This window comes from Scyliorhinus canicula, chromosome 30, assembly GCF_902713615.1.
Source record: "Scyliorhinus canicula chromosome 30, sScyCan1.1, whole genome shotgun sequence".
NCBI lineage: Eukaryota > Metazoa > Chordata > Chondrichthyes > Carcharhiniformes > Scyliorhinidae > Scyliorhinus > Scyliorhinus canicula.
The window spans coordinates 13,794,153-13,811,859 of NC_052175.1; the positions used below are offsets into that span (position 1 = coordinate 13,794,153).

Sequence of the window (17,707 nt, forward strand, 5' to 3'; positions counted from 1 at the left end):
GCCTGCTGCAGTTTTGCGTTCCCCCCTCCTGCCTCCTTCCCCTGTCTCTCCATGCCTCTCCTGCCGAGCTGGCCCCCGGCTCGGGCCCGGTTCGGTTCCTCCTCTCGGCGGAGCCGGAAAGTCTCCTCAGCAGCCGGCTGCGCTGCCATGGTCTTCCTGACTTGCTGCTGGTTAGTGGCTGGGCCGGTAGGTGAGTGTCTTCCAGCAAATCCTTTCCCCCTGGGGGTGATTCCCCTCCAGCAGCATCAGCATCACCCCTCTGCCCTTCTGCCCCTCTGCCCCCTCTACCCCTCTCTCCCCTCTCTCCCCTCTCTGCCCCCTCTGCCCCTCTATTCTCTCCCCCTCCCCCTCTGCCCCTCTACCCCCTCTACCCTCCCTCCCCTCTACCCCCTCTGCCCTCTGCCCCTCTCTCCCCTCTGCCCCTCTCTGCCCCCTCCCCTCTCCATCTCCCCTCTGCCCCTCTGCCCTTCTGCCCCTCTCTCCCCCCTCTGCCCCCTCCCCTCTACCCTCTCCACTCTGCCCCTCTACCCTCTCTGCCCTCTATCCTCTCCCCCTCCACCTCCTCCCCCTCCTCTCTACCCTCCCTCCCCTCTACACCCTCTGCCCCTCTGCCCCTCTGCCCTCTGCCCCTCTCTTCCCTCTGCCCCTCTCTGCCCCCTCCCCTCCCCCTCCCCTCTGCCCCTCTCCCCCTCTGCCCCTCTCTCTCCCCCTCCCCTCTGCCCCTCTGCAGCTCTGTCCCTCTCCCCCTCTGCCCCTTTGCCCCTTCCCTCTCCCTGCCACTCTGCCACTCTGCCCCTCTGCCACTCTGCCCCTCCCCTCTCCCCTCTGCCCTCTTCCCCTCTCCCCTCTGCCCCTGTCCACTCTGCCCTCTGCCCCTCCCCTCTGCCACTCTCCCCTCTGCCCTCTGCCCCTGTCCCCTCTGCTTTATGCCACTCTCCCCCTGCCCCTCTACCCCCTCCCCCTCTGCCACTCTGCCCCTCTCCCCTCTGCCCTCTGCCCCTCTCCCCTCTGCCCCCTCCCCTCTGCCCCTCATCCCTCTGCCCCCTCCCCTCCCTCCCCTCTCCCCCTCTTCCCTCTCCCCCTCTGCCCTCTGCCCCTCTCCCCTCTGTCCCTCTCCCACTGCCCCTCTGTCCTCTGCCCCACTGCCCCTCTGCCCTCTGCCCCACTGCCCCTCTCCCCACTGTCACTCTGTCCCTCTGCCACTCTCCTCCTGCCCCTCTCCCCACTGCCACTCTCCCCACTGCCACTCTGTCCCTCTCCCACTGCCCCTCTGTCCCTCTCCCCTCTGCCCTCTGCCCCACTGCCCCTCTGCCCCACTGCCCCTCTCCCACTGCCACTCTGCCCCTCTGTCCCTCTCCCACTGCCCCTCTGCCCCACTGCCCCTCTCCCCTCTGCCCCTCTGCGTGGGTTTCCTCCGGGTGCTCCGGTTTCCTCCCACAGTCCAAAGATGTACAGGTTGGGTGGATTGGCCGTGCTAAATTGACCCTTAGTGTCCAGTAATGTACAGGTTGGGTTCTGGGTTATGGGATTGGGCAGAATGGACGGGGGAGAGTAAATGGGCAGAGTGCTCATTCGAAGGGTGGGTGCAGACTCGATGGGCCGAACGGCCTCCTCCTGCACTGTAGGGATTCTGTGATTCTCTGAAGGAATGGTGTCGGCTCTCCTGGTCTCCACAGGCCTTGAGGAATACCCCCATTTGAACTAAAGTCTTTGCAAATCTTTATTTCATTTGGGGTGAAGGACTCATGAACTGGCTCCTGTACGGACAGGTCTCCCATCCAAGGAAAAGATGCCATAATGTCGGGGCCTCTGGTATAACTGGAGAGGGGGGGTGGGGGGGGGGGGGGGGGGGGGTGGGGGGGAGACATGTCATGGCGCATGCTCAGAATGGGGATCAAAAATCTTATACTGTATTGACTTTGGGGAGCTACTTTGAAATGATAGATTCAAGATGCGTCTTTAGAACATAGAACAGCACAGCACAGCACAGGCCCTTCAGCCCATGATGTTGTGCCGACCATTTATCCTAATCTAAGATCAGCCTAACCTACACCCCTTCAATTTACTGCTGTCCACGTGCCTGTCTAAGAGTCGCTTAAATGTCCCTAATGAGTCTGACTCCACACCCTCTGCTGGCCGTGCATTCCACACACCCACCACTCTCTGTGTAAAGAACCGACCTCTGACATCTCCCCTTCCTCCAATCACCTTAAAATTATGTCCCCTCGTGACAGCCATTTCCACCCTGGGGAAAAGTCTCTGGCTATCCACTCTATCCATGCCTCTCATCACCTTGTACACCTCTATCAAGTCACCTCTCTGCCTTCTTCGCTCCAGTGAGAAAAGCCCTCGCTCCCTCAACCTTTCTTCATAAGACACGCCCCCCAGTCCAGGCAGCTTCCTGGTAAATCTCCTCTGCACCCTCTCCAAAGCATCCACATCCTTCCGATGATGAGGCGACCAGAACTGGGCACAATATTCCAAGTGTGGTCTAACCAGGGTTTTATAAAGCTGCAGTCTTTGTTGATGAATTGCAGAAAGTCGGTACGCAGGTACAACATGTAATTAAAAAGGCAAATGGAACGTTAGCATTTATTGCGAAAGGACTGGAGTATAAAAGTAGAGAAGTGTTGTTGCAATTGTATGGGGTGTTGGTGCGACCACATCTGGAGTATTGTGTCCAGTTTTGGTCTCCTTATTTGAGGAAGGATGTGGTGGATTGGAGGCAGTTCAGAGGAGGTTCACCAGATTGATTCCGGGGGATGAAAGGGTTGACGTATGAGGAGATTAAACAGTTCCATACATAAATACATAGAAGATAGGAGCAGGAGGAGGCCTTTTGGCCCTTCGAGCCTGCTCCACCATTCATCACCATCATGGCTGATCATCCAACTCAATAGCCTAATCCTGCTTTCCCCCCATAGCCTTGGATCCCATTCTCCCCAAGTGCTATATCCAGCCGCCTTTTAAATATATTCAAAGTTTTAGCATCAACTACTTCCTGTGGTAATGAATTCCACAGGCTCACCACTCTCTGTGTGAAGAAATGTCTCCTTATCTCTGTCCGAAATGGTTTACCCAGAATCCTCAGGCTGTGACCTCTGGTTCTGGACACACCCATCATTGGTAACATCTTCTCTGCATCTACCCTGTCCAGCCCTGTTAGAATTTTATAAGTCTCTGTGAGATCCCCCCCCCTCATTCTTCTGATCTCCAGCGAGAACAATCCCAACCTAGTCAATCTCTCCTCGCATGACAGTCCCGCCATCCCTGGAATCAGCCTGGTAAACCTTCGCTGCTCTCCCTCGAGAGCAAGAACATCCTTCCTCAGAGAAGGAGACCAAAGCTGCCCACAATACTCCAGGTGTGGCCTCACCAAGGCCCTGTATAATTGCAGCAACACATCCCTGCATCTATACTCGAAACCTCTCGCAATGAAGGCCAACATACCATTTGCCTCCTTTACCGCCTGCTGCCCCTGCACGCTCACCTTCAGCGAATGGTGCACAAGGACACCCAGGTCCCGCTGCACACTCCCCTCTCCCAATTTACAACCATATTTGGGTTTCTACTCGCTGGAGTTTAGAAGGATGAGAGGGGATCTGATCGCGGTGTATAAAATACGTAAAGGAATTGATAAAGTAAATGTTAACCAAATGTCCCCCTAGTGGGGAAATCCAGAACGGCAGGTCACAGATATCGGTTGAGAGGCGGTAGATTTAGAACTGAGAAGAGGAGGAACTACTTCTCGCAGAGGGCGGTGAATTTGTGGAACTCGCTGCCCCATAGTGCGGTGAAATCGGAGTCATTAAATGGTTTCTCGAAGGAGATAGATATATTTCTGATAAAGAAACAGGTTAAAGGGCAATGGGAACAGGAGGGGAGGTGGATGTGAGACCAGGAAGAGATCAGCCATGATCTGATTGAATGGCAGAGCTGGCTCGAAGGGCTGAATTGTCTACTCCTCCTAATTCCTATGAAACTTTGCTCCTGGAATGTATAGGGAGTAGGAAGAGAAAAAAAGATCTCTCCTCAACGCAGAGAAGGTTAACTTAGCTTTGTGGCAAAGAACTCATTTAGGTTACCAGGGGCAGCACGGTGGCCTAGTGGTTAGCACAACCGCCTCACGGCGCTGAGGTCCCAGGTTCGATCCCGGCTCTGGGTCACTGTCCGTGTGGAGTTTGCATATTCTCCCCGTGTCTGCGTGGGTTTCACCCCCACTACCCAAAGATGTGCAGGGTAGGTGGATTGGCCACGCTAAATTGCCCCTTAATTGGAAAAAATAATTGGGTAATCTAAATTTATAAAAAAAAAAAATTTAGGTTACCAGGAGTACTTAATGTTGAAGAAGGACTGGGTGGTGTAGATTTTTTTTTCCTCGTTCTCAGCCAGCAACTGAGGGATTGGCGTGAACGTCAGTGAAAATGAGCCTTTCAGAATTGGAGGGGTGCGTGAAGGACAAGGGGGGGGAGGAGGGGAGAGATATGTGAGTGTCAAGGGGCTTTTATATGGGGTCATTTGTCTCGCTCATGAATGTCGATGGTCCACCAAATTATTCCCCTGATTTTGTTCCTCAAGGACAGTAAATGGTAGATCTCTTGCGGGTACTGACAGGCAGAGAGACCTGGACGTGCGTGTCCGCCGATCAGTGAAAGTGGCAACGCATGTGGCTAAGGTGGTCAAGAAGGCATACGGCATGCTTACCTTCATCGGTCGGGAAGCTTTGGAGAGGGTACAGAAGCGGTTTACAAGGGTGTTGCCTGGTATGAAGGGCATTAGCTATGAGGAGAGGTTTGATAAACTCTAACCAATAGAAGTCAGAGAGTGGTGGTGGATGGCAAATATTCAGCCTGGAGCCCAGTTACCAGTGGCGTACCGCAGGGATCAGTTCTGGGTCCTCTGCTGTTTGTGATTTTCATTGATGACTTGGCTGAGGGAGTTAAAGGGAGGGTCAGTAAATTTGCAGACGATACGAAGATTGGTGAGTTGTGGATAGTGAGGAGGGCTGTTGTCGGCTGCAAAGAGACATAGATAGGATACAGAGCTGGGCTGAGAAGTGGCAGATGGAGTTTAACCCTGACAAGTGTGAGGTTGTCCATTTTGGAAGGACAAATATGAATGCGGAATACAGGGTTAACGGTAGGGTTCTTGGCAATGTGGAGGAGCAGAGAGATCTTGGGGCCTATGTTCATAGATCTTTGAAAGTTGCCACTCAAGTGGATAGAGCTATGAAGAAGGCCTATGGTGTGCTAGCGTTCATTAGCAGAGGGATTGAATTTAAGAGCCGTGAGGTGATGATGCAGCTGTACACAACTTTGGTCAGGCCACATTTGGAGTACTGTGTGCAGTTCTGGTCACCTCATTTTAGGAAGGATGTGGAAGCTTTGGAAAAGGTGCAAAGGAGATTTACCAGGATGTTGCCTGGAATGGAGAGTAGGTCTTACGAGGAAAGGTTGAGGGTGCTAGGCCTTTTCTCATTAGAACGGAGAAGGATGAGGGGCGACTTGATAGAGGTTTATAAGATGATCAGGGGAATAGATAGAGTAGACAGTCAGAGACTTTTTCCCCGGGTGGAACAAACCATTACAAGGGGACATAAATTTATGGTGAATGGTGGAAGATATAGGGGGGATGTCAGAGGAAGGTTCTTTACCCAGAGAGTAGTGGGGGCATAGAATGCACTGCCTTGTGGAAGTAGTTGAGTCGGAAACATTAGGGACCTTCAAGCGGCTATTGGATAGGCACATGAATTACGGTAGAATGATGGGGTGCAGATTAATTTGTTCTTAAGGGCAGTACGGTAGCATTGTGGATAGCACAATTGCTTCACAGCTCCAGGGTCCCAGGTTCGATTCCCGGCTGGGTCACTGTCTGTGCGGCGTCTGCACATCCTCCCCGTGTGTGTGCGTGGGTTTCCTCCGGGTGCTCCGGTTTCCTCCCACAGTCCAAAGATGTGCAGGTTAGGGTGGATTGGCCATGATAAATTGCCCTTAGTGTCCAAAATTGCCCTTAGTGTTGGGTGGGGTTACTGGGTTATGGGGATAGGGTGGAGGTTTTGACCTTGGGTAGGGTGCTCTTTCCAAGAGCCGGTGCAGACTCGATGGGCCGAATGGCCTCCTTCTGCACTGTAAATTCTATGATAATCTATGATTAATCTGGGACAGAGGTTCGGCACAACATCGTGGGCCGAAGGGCCTGTTCTGTGCTGTATTTTATGTTCTAAACTCGGTTTGTTCTCACTGGAACGACGGAGGTTGAGAGGCGACCTGATAGAGGTCTGCAAGATTGAGTGGCATGGACAGAGTGGATAGTCAGCTGCTCTTCGCTAGGGTAGGAGAGTCAAGTATGAGTGGACATAGGTTTAAAGTGCGTGGGGAAAAGTTTACAACAGATGTGCGAGGCAAATTTTATACACAGACGGTGGTAAATATATGGAACGCGCTGCCTGGGGAGGGGGTGGGAGCCGGTACGATAGCGGCATTTAAGGGGCATCGATACAAATATATGAATAGGGTGGGAATGGAAGGATACGGACTCTGTAAGTAGACGGTTTTAGTTTAGGCGGGTACCATGGTCAGCACAGGCTTGGAGGGCCGAAGGGCCTGTTCCTGTGCTGTATTGTTCTTTGACTTGGGCGGCACGGTGGCGCAGTGGTTAGCACTGCCTCACGCCCCTGATTCCTCTGTGCTATTTCCCCTGTGCCAGACTCGGGTAAGAGGATGATAAAGCCAGAGGATATCAACAAGGCATTTAGAGCACGGTGGGGCAGTGGGTTAGCACTGCTGCCTCACGGCGCTGCGGACCCGGGTTCGATCCCGGCTCTGGGTCGCGGAGTTTGCACATTCTCCCCGTGTCTGCGTGGGTTTCGCCCCCACAACCCCAAAGATGTGCGGGGTAGGTGGATTGGCCGTGCTAAATTGCCCCTTAATTGGAAAAAATAAATTGGGTTCTCTAAATTAAAAAAAACAAGGCCTTTCTGTCAATTTACATAGAACGGCCCAGTCTGGCAATGCGTTGATACATATGAAGCATTTCCGTGCCTCCGTTAAACTCCCAACAATTTCTGATGACCCATGTTCGTGTAACCACCTATCTGAAGTCGATCATCTGCTGCTCCAGTGGCTACACACAAACCCGCCTCCCATCCATTGACTCCATCTACACCTCCCGCTGCCTGGGGAAAGCGGGCAGCATAATCAAAGACCCCTCCCACCCGGCTTACTCACTCTTCCAACTTCTTCCATCGGGCAGGAGATACAGAAGTCTGAGAACACGCACGAACAGACTCAAAAACAGCTTCTTCCCCGCTGTCACCAGACTCCTAAACGACCCTCTTATGGACTGACCTCATTAACACTACACCCTGTATGCTTCATCCGATGCCAATGCTTATGTCGTTACATTGTGTATCTTGTGTTGCCCTATTATGTATTTCCTTGAATTCTGTTTCAATTCCCTTTTCTTCCATTTACTGAATGATCTGTTGAGCTGCTCGCAGAAAAATACTTTTCACTGTACCTCGGTACATGTGACAATAAACAAATCCAATCCAATCATGAAGCAAATATTGCCTTAGATTCGAAGGCAGGCCAGAATCCTACACGCCAGTCCCTCTCCTGAATGTAGATTTGAAATTGTTGTCGAAGGTTCTGGCGCGAATCGCCCATTGATCATCCAGGGTGATCTGACGGAGTTCAGAGCCCGGAATTCACGTCCGGAGATTATTAAATATCATTCAGGTCTTCCAAAGTGGGCGTTAAGATGGTTTAGTGATTCTTTTAGGTGCACAGAAAGCTTTAGACCGGTTGGAGTGGAATCATTTATTTTATCAGCTGCAGCAGTTTGAAGGGTGAATTCTAAGTTAATGGCCTTTGACAAGGTGCCGCGTAGGAGATTGTTAAATAAGCTGACAGCCCACGGTGTTAAAGGTAAGGTCCTGGCATAGATAGAGGATTGGCTGACTGGCAGAAGGCAGAGAGTGGGGATAAAGGGGCCTTTTTCAGGATGGCAGCCGGTGACTAGTGGTGTGCCTCAGGGGTCGGTGCTGGGACCACAACCTGTCACGATATACATTAATAATAATAATAATAATGGCTCATTGTCACGAGTAGGCTTCAATGAAGTCACTGTGAAAAGCCCCTAATCGCCACATTCCGGCGCCTGTTCGGGGAGGCCGGTACGGGAATTGAACCCGCGCTGCTGGCCTTGTTCTGTATTACAAGCCAGCTGTTTAGCCCACTGTGCTAAACCAGCCCCTCTAATGATCTGGAGGAAGGAACTGAAGGCGCTGTTGCTAAGTTTGCAGATGATACAAAGATCTGCAGAGGGCCAGGTAGTATTGAGGAAGCAAGGCGGGCTGCAGAAGGATATGGACAAGCTAGGAGAGCGGGAAGTGAAGTGGCAGATGGAATACAATGTGGGAAAGTGTGAGGTTATGCACTTTGGAAGGAGGAATGGAGGCAGAGACTATTTTCTAAATGGGGAAAAGGCTTCGGAAATCAGAAGCACAAAGGGACTTGGGAGGCCTTGTTCACGATTCTCTTAAGGTTAACGTGCAGGTTCAGTCGGCAGTTAGGAAGGCAAATGCAATGTTAGCTTTCATATCGAGAGGGCTAGAATACAAGACCAGGAATGTACTTCTGAGGCTGTATAAGGCTCTGGTCAGACCCCATTTGGAATATTGTGAGCAGTTTTGGGCCCCATACAAAGAACAAATGAAAACAAAGAAAATTACAGCACAGGAACAGGCCATTCAGCCCTCCAAGCCTGCGCCGACCTTGCTGCCCGTCTAAACTAAAATTGCCTACACTTCCGGGGTCCGTATCCCTCTATTCCCATCCTATTCATGTATTTGTCAAGATGCCCCTTAAACGTCACTATCGTCCCTGCTTCCACCACCTCCTCCGGCAGCGAGTTCCAGGCACCCACTACCCTCTGTGTAAAAAACTTACCTCGTACATCTCCTCTAAACCTTGCCCCTCGCACCTTAAACCTATGCCCCCTAGTAATTGACCCCTCTACCCTGGGGAAAAGCCTCTGACTATCCACTCTGTCTATGCCCCTCATAATTTTGTAGACCTCTATCAGGTCGCCCTTCAACCTCCATCGTTCCAGTGAGAACAAACCGAGTTTACTCAACCACTCCTCATAGCTAATGCCCTCTATACCAGGCAACATCCTGGTAAATCTCTTCTGCACCCTCTCTAAAGCCTCCACATCCTTCTGGTAGTGTGGCGACCAGAATTGAACACTATACTCCAAGTGTGGCCTATCTAAGGTTCTATAGAGCTGCAACATGACTTGCCAATTCTTATACTCAATGCCCCGGCCAATGAAGGCAAGCACGCCGTATGCCTTCTTGACTACCTTCTCCACCTGTGTTGCCCCTTTCAGTGACCTGTGGACCTGTACACCAAGATCTCTCTGACTTTCAATACTCTTCAGGGTTCTACCATTCACTGTATATTCCCTACCTGTATTAGACCTTCCAAAATGCACTACCTCACATTTGTCCGGATTAAACTCCATCTGCCATCTCTCCGCCCAAGTCTCCAAACAATCTAAATCCTGCTGTATCCTCTGACAGTCCTCATCGCTATCCGCAATTCCACCAACCTTTGTGTTGTCTGCAAACTTACTAATCAGGCCAGTTACATTTTCCTCCAAATCATTTATATATACTACAAACAGCAAAGGTCCCAGCACCGATCCCTGCGGAACACCACTAGTCACAGCCCTCCAATCAGAAAAGCACCCTTCCATTGCTACTCTCTGCCTTCTATGACCTAGCCAGTTCTGTATCCATCTTCCCAGCTCACCCCTGATCCCGTGTGACTTCACCTTTTGTACCAGTCTGCCATGAGGGACCTTGTCAAAGGCCTTACTGAAGTCCATATAGACAATATCCACTGCCCTACCTGCATCAATCATCTTTGTGACATCTTCGAAAAACTCTACCAAGTTAGTGAGACACGACCTCCCCTTCACAAAACCGTGCTGCCTCTCGCTAATACGATCATTTGCTTCCAAATGGGAGTAGATCCTGTCTCAAAGAATTCTCTCCAGTAATTTCCCTACCACTGACGTAAGGCTCACCGGCCTGTAGTTCCCTGGATTATCCTTGCTACCCTTCTTAAACAAAGGAACAGCATTGGCTATTCTCCAGTCCTCCGGGACATCACCTGAAGACAGTGAGGATCCGAAGATTTCTGTCAAGGCCTCAGCAATTTCCTCTCTAGCCTTATTCAGTATCTAAGGAAGGATGTGCTGGGGCCTTGGAAAGGGTCCAGAGGAAGTTCACAAGAATGATCCCTGGAATGAAGAGCTTGTCGTATGAGGAACGGTTGAGGGCTCTGGGTCTGTACTCGGTGGAGTTTAGAAGGACGAGGGGGGATCTTATTGAAACTTACAGGATACTGCGAGGCCTGGATAGAGTGGACGTGGAGACGATGTTTCCACTTGGAGGAAAATCTAGAAGCAGAGGGCACAATCTCAGACTGAAGGGACGATCCTTTAAAACAGAGATGAGGAGGAATTTCTTCAGCCAGAGGCTGGTGAATCTGTGGAACTCTTTGCCGCAGAAGGCTGTGGAGGCCAAATCACTGAGTGTCTTTAAGACAGAGATAGAAAGGTTCTGGTTTAATAAGGGGATCAGGGGTTATGGGGAGAAGGCAGGAGAATGGGGGTGAGAAAAATATCAGCCATGATTGAACGGCGGAGCAGAGTCGATGGGCCGAGTGGCCTAATTCTGCTTCTATGTCTTATGGTTTTATGATACAAGTGGTTTATAAAAGCCCACTGCCGGCAGTTAGATAGAGATAGAGATAGAGAAATACAGCACAGAACAGGCCCTTCGACCCACGATGTTGCGCCGAACTTTTGTCCTAGGTTCATCATAGAATTTTGGACAATTTTTCATGGCCAATCCACCCAACCTGCACATCTTTGGACTGTGGGAGGAAACCGGAGCACTCGGAGGAAACCCACGTACACACGGGGAGGATGTGCAGACTCCGCACAGACAGTGACCCAAGTCGAAATCGAACTTGGGACCCTGGAGCTGTGAAGCAATTGTGCTATCCACAATGCTACCGTGCTGCCCTTAATACCGTGCTGCCCTTAAGAAGTTAATCTACACTCCATTATTCTACCCTAATCCATGTACATATCCAATAGCCGCTTGAAGGTCCCTAACTTTTCCGACTCAACTACTTCCACAGGCAGTGCATTCCATGCCCCCACTACTCTCTGGGTAAAGAACCTACCTCTGACATCCCCCCTATATCTTCCACCATTCACCTTACATTTATGTTCCCTTGTAATGGTGTGTTCCACCCGGGGAAAAAGTCTCTGACTGTCTACTCTATCTATTCCCCTAATCATCTTATAAACCTCTATCAAGTCGCCCCTCATCCTTCTCCGTTCTAATGAGAAAAGGCCTAGCACCCTCAACCTTTCCTCGTAAGACCTACTCTCCATTCCAGGCAACATCCTGGTAAATCTCCTTTGCACCTTTTCCAAACCTTCCACATCCTTCCTAAAATGAGGCCTGACCAAGGTTTTGTACAGCTGAATCATCACCTCACGGCTCTTAAATTCAATCCCTCTGCTAATGAACGCTAGCACACCATAGGCCTTCTTCGCAGCTCTATCCACTTGAGTGGCAACTTTCAAAGATCTATGAACATAGACCCCAAGATCTCTCTGCTCCTCCACATTGCCAAGAACCCTACCATTAACCCTGTATTCCGCATTAATATTTGTCCTTCCAAAATGGACAACCTCACACTTGTCAGGGTTAAACTCCATCTGCCACTTCTCAGCCCAGCTCTGCATCCTATCTATGTCTCTTTGAAGCCGACAACAGCCCTCCTCACTATCCACAACTCCACCAATCTTCGTATCATCTGCAAATTTACTGACCCACCCTTCAACTCCCTCATCCAAGTCGTTAATGAAAATCACAAACAGCAGAGGACCCAGAACTGATCCCTGCGGTACGCCACTGGTAACTGGGCTCCAGGCTGAATATTTGCCATCCACCACCACTCTCTGTCTTCTATTGGTTAGCCAGTTTGTTATCCAACTGGCCAAATTTCCCACTATCCCATGCCTCCTTACTTTCTGCATAAGCCTACCATGGGGAACCTTATCAAATGCCTTACTAAAATCCATGTACACTACATCCACTGCTTTACCTTCATCCACATGCTTGGTCACCTCCTCAAAGAAGTCAATAAGACTGGTGAGGCAAGACCTACCCCTCACAAATCCGTGCTGACTATCCCTAATCAAGCAGTGCCTTTCCAGATGCTCAGAAATCCTATCCCTCAGTACCCTTTCCATTACTTTGCCTACCACCGAAGTAAGACTAACTGGCCTGTAATTCCCAGAGTTATCCCTATTCCCTTTTTTGAACAGGGGCACGACATTCGCCACTCTCCAATCCCCTGGTACCACCCCTGTTGACAGCGAGGACGAGCGGTTCTAAGTGTGAGAATTTGAGTCTCCAGAGAGGGACTCCCGTTATCCCAGTTAGTGTTCGCAATAGCGACTGAGCCCCTAGTGGAGACAATTAGTCAGGATCCTTCGGAATTGTTGCTAGTCAGTGGAGGGATGCAATATAAGATTACGGTGTACGCGGATGACGTGTTGCTATTTGTATCGAAGCCAGACGTTCCAATCTCCGCTATTTTTGATGTTGTGGGTAGATTTAGCTTATTCTTGGGTTATTGATTTGGGTGGTTTTGTTGACCTCCTCTTTCAGACATTTGCATGGGGCAAACTCCGCCCTCCACCCCCCTCACTCGCGTCTGAGAAGTTTGATCCTGAGCGCCGTTCCCGCTCCTCAATATCGTGGCTGGGTGGGATAGCTCTTGATTACGATGAACGTGCTGCCTCGGTGATTATAGCTTTTACAGATGCTGCTAATCTTGCTGTCTGTTCAGGTCCTGAAGGAAATAGACCATAGAACATAGTGCAGTACAGCACAGTACAGGCCCTTCGGCCCACGATGTTGTGCCGACCATTTATCCTAATCTCAGATCAACCTAACCTACACCCCTTCAATTTACTGCTGTCCATGTGTCTAAGAGTCGCTTAAATGTCCCGAATGACTCTGACTCCACCACCTCTGCTGGCAGTGCATTCCACACACCCACCACTCTCTGTGTAACGAACCGACCTCTGACATCTCCCCTTCCTCCAATCGCCTTAAAATTATGTCCCCTCGTGACAGCCATTTCCGCCCTGGGGAAAAGTCTCTGGCTATCCACTCCATCCATGCCACTCATCACCTTGCACACCTCTATCAAGTCACCTCTCTGCCTTCTTCGCTCCAGTGGGAAGCGAACAAGGCCGTCAGTTCTTTTATATGGACCCAACGGAGACCTTGCTTATAACTAGCCAAACTGGTGAAAATCCGATCATCGTTTCAGAGTGCGGAGGATGGTCCGTGAGCTGGAAGGGAGATCTCATTTCTGCTCCCATTCAGGACACTCCGGATTTCCCACCCTGGTCCTATGGACCATGGATTCGATACCTGGAACGGTAGAGATCTGCGTAAGGTGGGCGACCTGCGCAGTGGAGCTTCCTTGGCATCTTTGAGCAGCTGTGCCAACAATTTGAGATCCCGAGTTGCTTTTTTTTTGTTGCAGATATCTCACAGGCTTTGTCCCTCATACAACAACCATGCGCCCCGACACTCCGATCGACCCCAGTGGAAATGCCCCCCTCCAATCTCTACGGAACCTGAGCAATTAATCGGAGAATCTTAAGACACTTTTTGTTCTAGTCCCTGCGTGAGCATCTTAGAAACACTGCGGTCTTGGGGAAAAACGACTCCGTAGCCAGTTTCGATGAGGAGACCTGGGGTAATATACGGGAAAACACCAAGAAAATTTGACTCTGAGACAGAACGAAGGAGACTCAGTTCAAAATATTACACCTGTGATCATGGTAGGAATTTCTGATATAGTCTATTCTTGGTATTTGGCACGAGTAAGGGTTAACAGCCTGGGTTAGTGCGTTCGAATGCTGCAGTCATGGTTAATAGCCCGGGTTAGTGCATTTGAATGCTGCAGTCATGGTTAACAGCCTGGGTTAGTGTGTTTGAATGCTGCAGTCATGGTTAACAGCCTGGGTTAGTGTGTTTGAATGCTGCAGTCATGGTTAACAGCCTGGGTTAGTGTGTTTGAATGCTGCAGTCATGGTTAACAGCCTGGGTTACTGCGTTCGAATGCTGCAGTCATGGTTAACAGCCTGGGTTAGTGTGTTTGAATGCTACAGTCATGGTTAACAGCCCGGGTTAGTGGTGTTCGAATGCTGCAGTCATGGTTAACAGCCTGGGTTAGTGGTGTTAGAATGCTACAGTCATGGTTAATAGCCTGGGTTAGTGTGTTCGAATGCTGCAGTCATGGTTAACAGCCCGGGTTAGTGGTGTTCGAATGCTGCAGTCATGGTTAACAGCCCGGGTTAGTGGTGTTCGAATGCTACAGTCATGGTTCACAGCCTGGGTTAGTGGTGTTCGAATACTGCAGTCATGGTTAACAGCCTGGGTTAGTGCGTTCGAATGCTGCAGTCATGGTTAACAGCCCGGGTTAGTGTGTTTGAATGCTGCAGTCATGGTTAACAGCCTGGGTTACTGCGTTCGAATGCTGCAGTCATGGGTAACAGCCTCTGTCAGTGTGTTTGAATGCTGCAGTCATGGTTAACAGCCTGTGTTAGTGTGTTTGAACGCTGCAGTCATGGTTAACAGCCTGGGTTAGTGTGTTCGAATGCTGCAGTCATGGTTAAGAGCCTGGGTTAGTGTGTTTGAATGCTGCAGTCATGGTTAACAGCCCGGGTTAGTGGTGTTCGAATGCTACAGTCATGGTTCACAGCCTGGGTTAGTGGTGTTCGAATACTCCAGTCATGGTTAACAGCCTGGGTTAGTGCGTTCGAATGCTGCAGTCATGGTTAACAGCCCGGGTTAGTGTGTTTGAATGCTGCAGTCATGGTTAACAGCCTGGGTTACTGCGTTCGAATGCTGCAGTCATGGGTAACAGCCTCTGTCAGTGTGTTTGAATGCTGCAGTCATGGTTAACAGCCTGTGTTAGTGTGTTCGAATGCTGCAGTCATGGTTAAGAGCCTGGGTTAGTGTGTTTGAATGCTGCAGTCATGGTTAACAGCCTGGGTTAGTGTGTTTGAATGCTGCAGTCATGGTTAACAGCCTCTGTCAGTGTGTTTGAATGCTGCAGTCATGGTTAACAGCCTGGGTTAGTGTGTTCGGATGCTGCAGTCATGGTTAACAGCCTGGGTTAGTGCGTTCGAATGCTGTAGTCATGGTTAACAGCCTGGGTTAGTGTGTTCGAATGCTGCAGTCATGGTTAACAGCCTGGGTTAGTGGTGTTCGAATGCTGCAGTCATGGTTAACAGCCTGGGTTACTGTGTTCGAATGCTGCAGTCATGGTTAACAGCCTGGGTTAGTGTGTTTAAATGCTGCAGTCATGGTTAACAGCCTGGGTTAGTGGTGTTCGAATGCTGCAGTCATGGTTAACAGCCTGGGTTAGTGTGTTTGAATGCTGCAGTCATGGTTAACAGCCTCTGTCAGTGTGTTTGAATGCTGCAGTCATGGTTAACAGCCTGGATTAGTGTTTTTAATAAAAGAAAAACAAAATAAGTGCAAGGTAATCGAGGGAGACTGCATACACTGATGCGTGGTCCTGAGTCAAACTTAATTCCTATTAGTCTGGTGCCCTTAAAGAGCTTGAGAAGATATGCGGTATGGCCTTGGAATGTGATCCTTTGTTCCACCCTCTTGCGTATCCGTCCGTTTTTTTCCCCCCATTTTATATTCGGAAGCACAGAGTCGAATGGATAAAGCTGAACCAAATGTGTTGGCGTTCAGTCTGCGTCCGAAAGAGGGTCTGTGCAGACTCAATGGGCCGAATGGCCTCCTCCTCGCTGTAGGGGTTCTCTGGCTGAAACACCCCTGACTTGTGCCTCGCCGATGGTGGAAGGGCTTTGGGGGTGAGTCGAGAAGCCCAGTTACTCGCTGCCTGATTCACAGGCCTTGATGTGTTGGCTGGTTCTGATCACTTGCTGGCCAATGACAAACTCCCCAGCCCCCCCCCCCCCCCCCGCTGGACTTTGCGAGGATGGGGTAGGAGGAGATAACTACAACCCAGGAAGGTGGGAGAGTCAGGTGGAAGGAGGGGACAGTATTTGGTGAGGGAGCAGAAAGGAGAGATTGAACAACGTTTGACTGCTGCGGAGGTCCCAAGGGTTCTGACAGGAAGAGAGTGGGTCCCATTGATCTCGGAGGCTGCCTGCTGTGCGCTAACCTGCCAGATCCCCATGGAAACAGGCCCTAATGAGGGAGAACGATTTTCCACCTTTTCTCCAGTGAGGCGATTAATGGTGACTTGATTCGACAGGATGTGACAGAACGTACTGGGCAGAGATCCAGCAACACATGGATTAATGGGCTCGCTCCCAGACTGTGACACCAGCTGCTGATGGTTGTTGGGCTGTGAGGCACATTGACCTTCCGCAAGGAGAGAGCTGGTGGTAGCATGATTGGCTGGACTTGGATCAGCACATCGGAGTGCGTTGTACAACATAGCCAGTAATACACCTGTACCCCATGAGAGTCAGCACCTACCGGAGAGGACGGGGACCCTGTACCCCATGAGAGTCAGCACCTTCAGGAGAGGAGGGGGACCCTGTACCCCAGTGAGAGTCAGCACCTTCAGGAGAGGGACCCTGTACCCCAGTGAGAGTCAGAACCTTAAGGAGAGGAGGGGGACCCTGTACCCCAGTGAGAGTCAGCACCTTCAGGAGAGGAGGGGGAGTCTGTACCCCAGTGAGAGTCAGCACCTTCAGGAGAGGAGGGGGTCCCTGTACCCCAGTGAGAGTCAGCACCTTCAGGAGAGGGACCCTGTACCCCAGTGAGAGTCAGCACCTTCAGGAGAGGGGACCCTGTACCCCAGTGAGAGTCAGCACCTTCAGGAGAGGGGACCCTGTACCCCAGTGAGAGTCAGCACCTTCAGGAGAGGGGACCCTGTACCCCAGTGAGAGTCAGCACCTTCAGGAGAGGAGGGGGAGTCTGTACCCCAGTGAGAGTCAGCACCTTCAGGAGAGGAGGGGGACCCTGTACCCCAGTGAGAGTCAGCACCTTCAGGAGAGGAGGGACCCTGTACCCAAGTGAGAGTCAGCACCTTCAGGAGAGGGGGGCCTGTACCCCAGTGAGAGTCAGCACCTTCAGGAGAGGAGGGACCCTGTACCCCAGTGAGAGTCAGCACCTTCAGGAGAGGAGGGACCCTGTACCCCAGTGAGAGTCAGCACCTTCAGGAGAGGAGGGGGACCCTGCACCCCAGAGAGAGTCAACACCTTCAGGAGAGGAGGGGGAGTCTGTACCCCAGTGAGAGTCAGCACCTTCAGGAGAGGGGGGGGGAGTCTGTACCCCAGTGAGAGTCAGCACCTTCAGGAGAGGGACCCTGTACCCCAGTGAGAGTCAGCACCTTCAGGAGAGGAGGGGGACCCTGTACCCCAGTGAGTGTCAGCACCTTCAGGAGAGGAGGGGGTCCCTGTACCCCAGTGAGGGTCAGAACCTTCAGGAGAGGAGGGGGACCCTGTACCCCAGTGAGAGTCAGCACCTTCAGGAGAGGAGGGGGAGTCTGTACCCCAGTGAGAGTCAGCACCTTCAGGAGAGGAGGGGGAGTCTGTA

At 51.1% G+C, this 17,707-nt stretch overlaps 1 protein-coding gene across 5 annotated transcripts in view; it reads left to right on the forward strand.

Annotated features, from left to right (window-relative positions):
* Positions 1-6: 6 nt before the first annotated feature.
* The window catches only part of LOC119958671 (neuronal acetylcholine receptor subunit beta-2-like), a 33,199-nt gene continuing 15,498 nt past the window's right edge, over positions 7-17,707 (forward strand). Inside the window, exon 1 of one of the 5 annotated variants that reach the window (XM_038787241.1) lies at positions 7-186. Coding sequence is in view for 2 of the 5 variants with exons in the window: in XM_038787237.1 (XP_038643165.1) it covers positions 13,857-13,956 (100 nt within the window). In the remaining 3 variants the exon portion in view is untranslated. Of the gene's footprint in view, positions 191-13,756; positions 13,957-15,866; positions 16,009-16,478; positions 16,586-17,707 lie in introns of those variants that run through there. The other 4 variants (XM_038787238.1, XM_038787237.1, XM_038787240.1 and 1 more) reach the window with 4 other exon arrangements.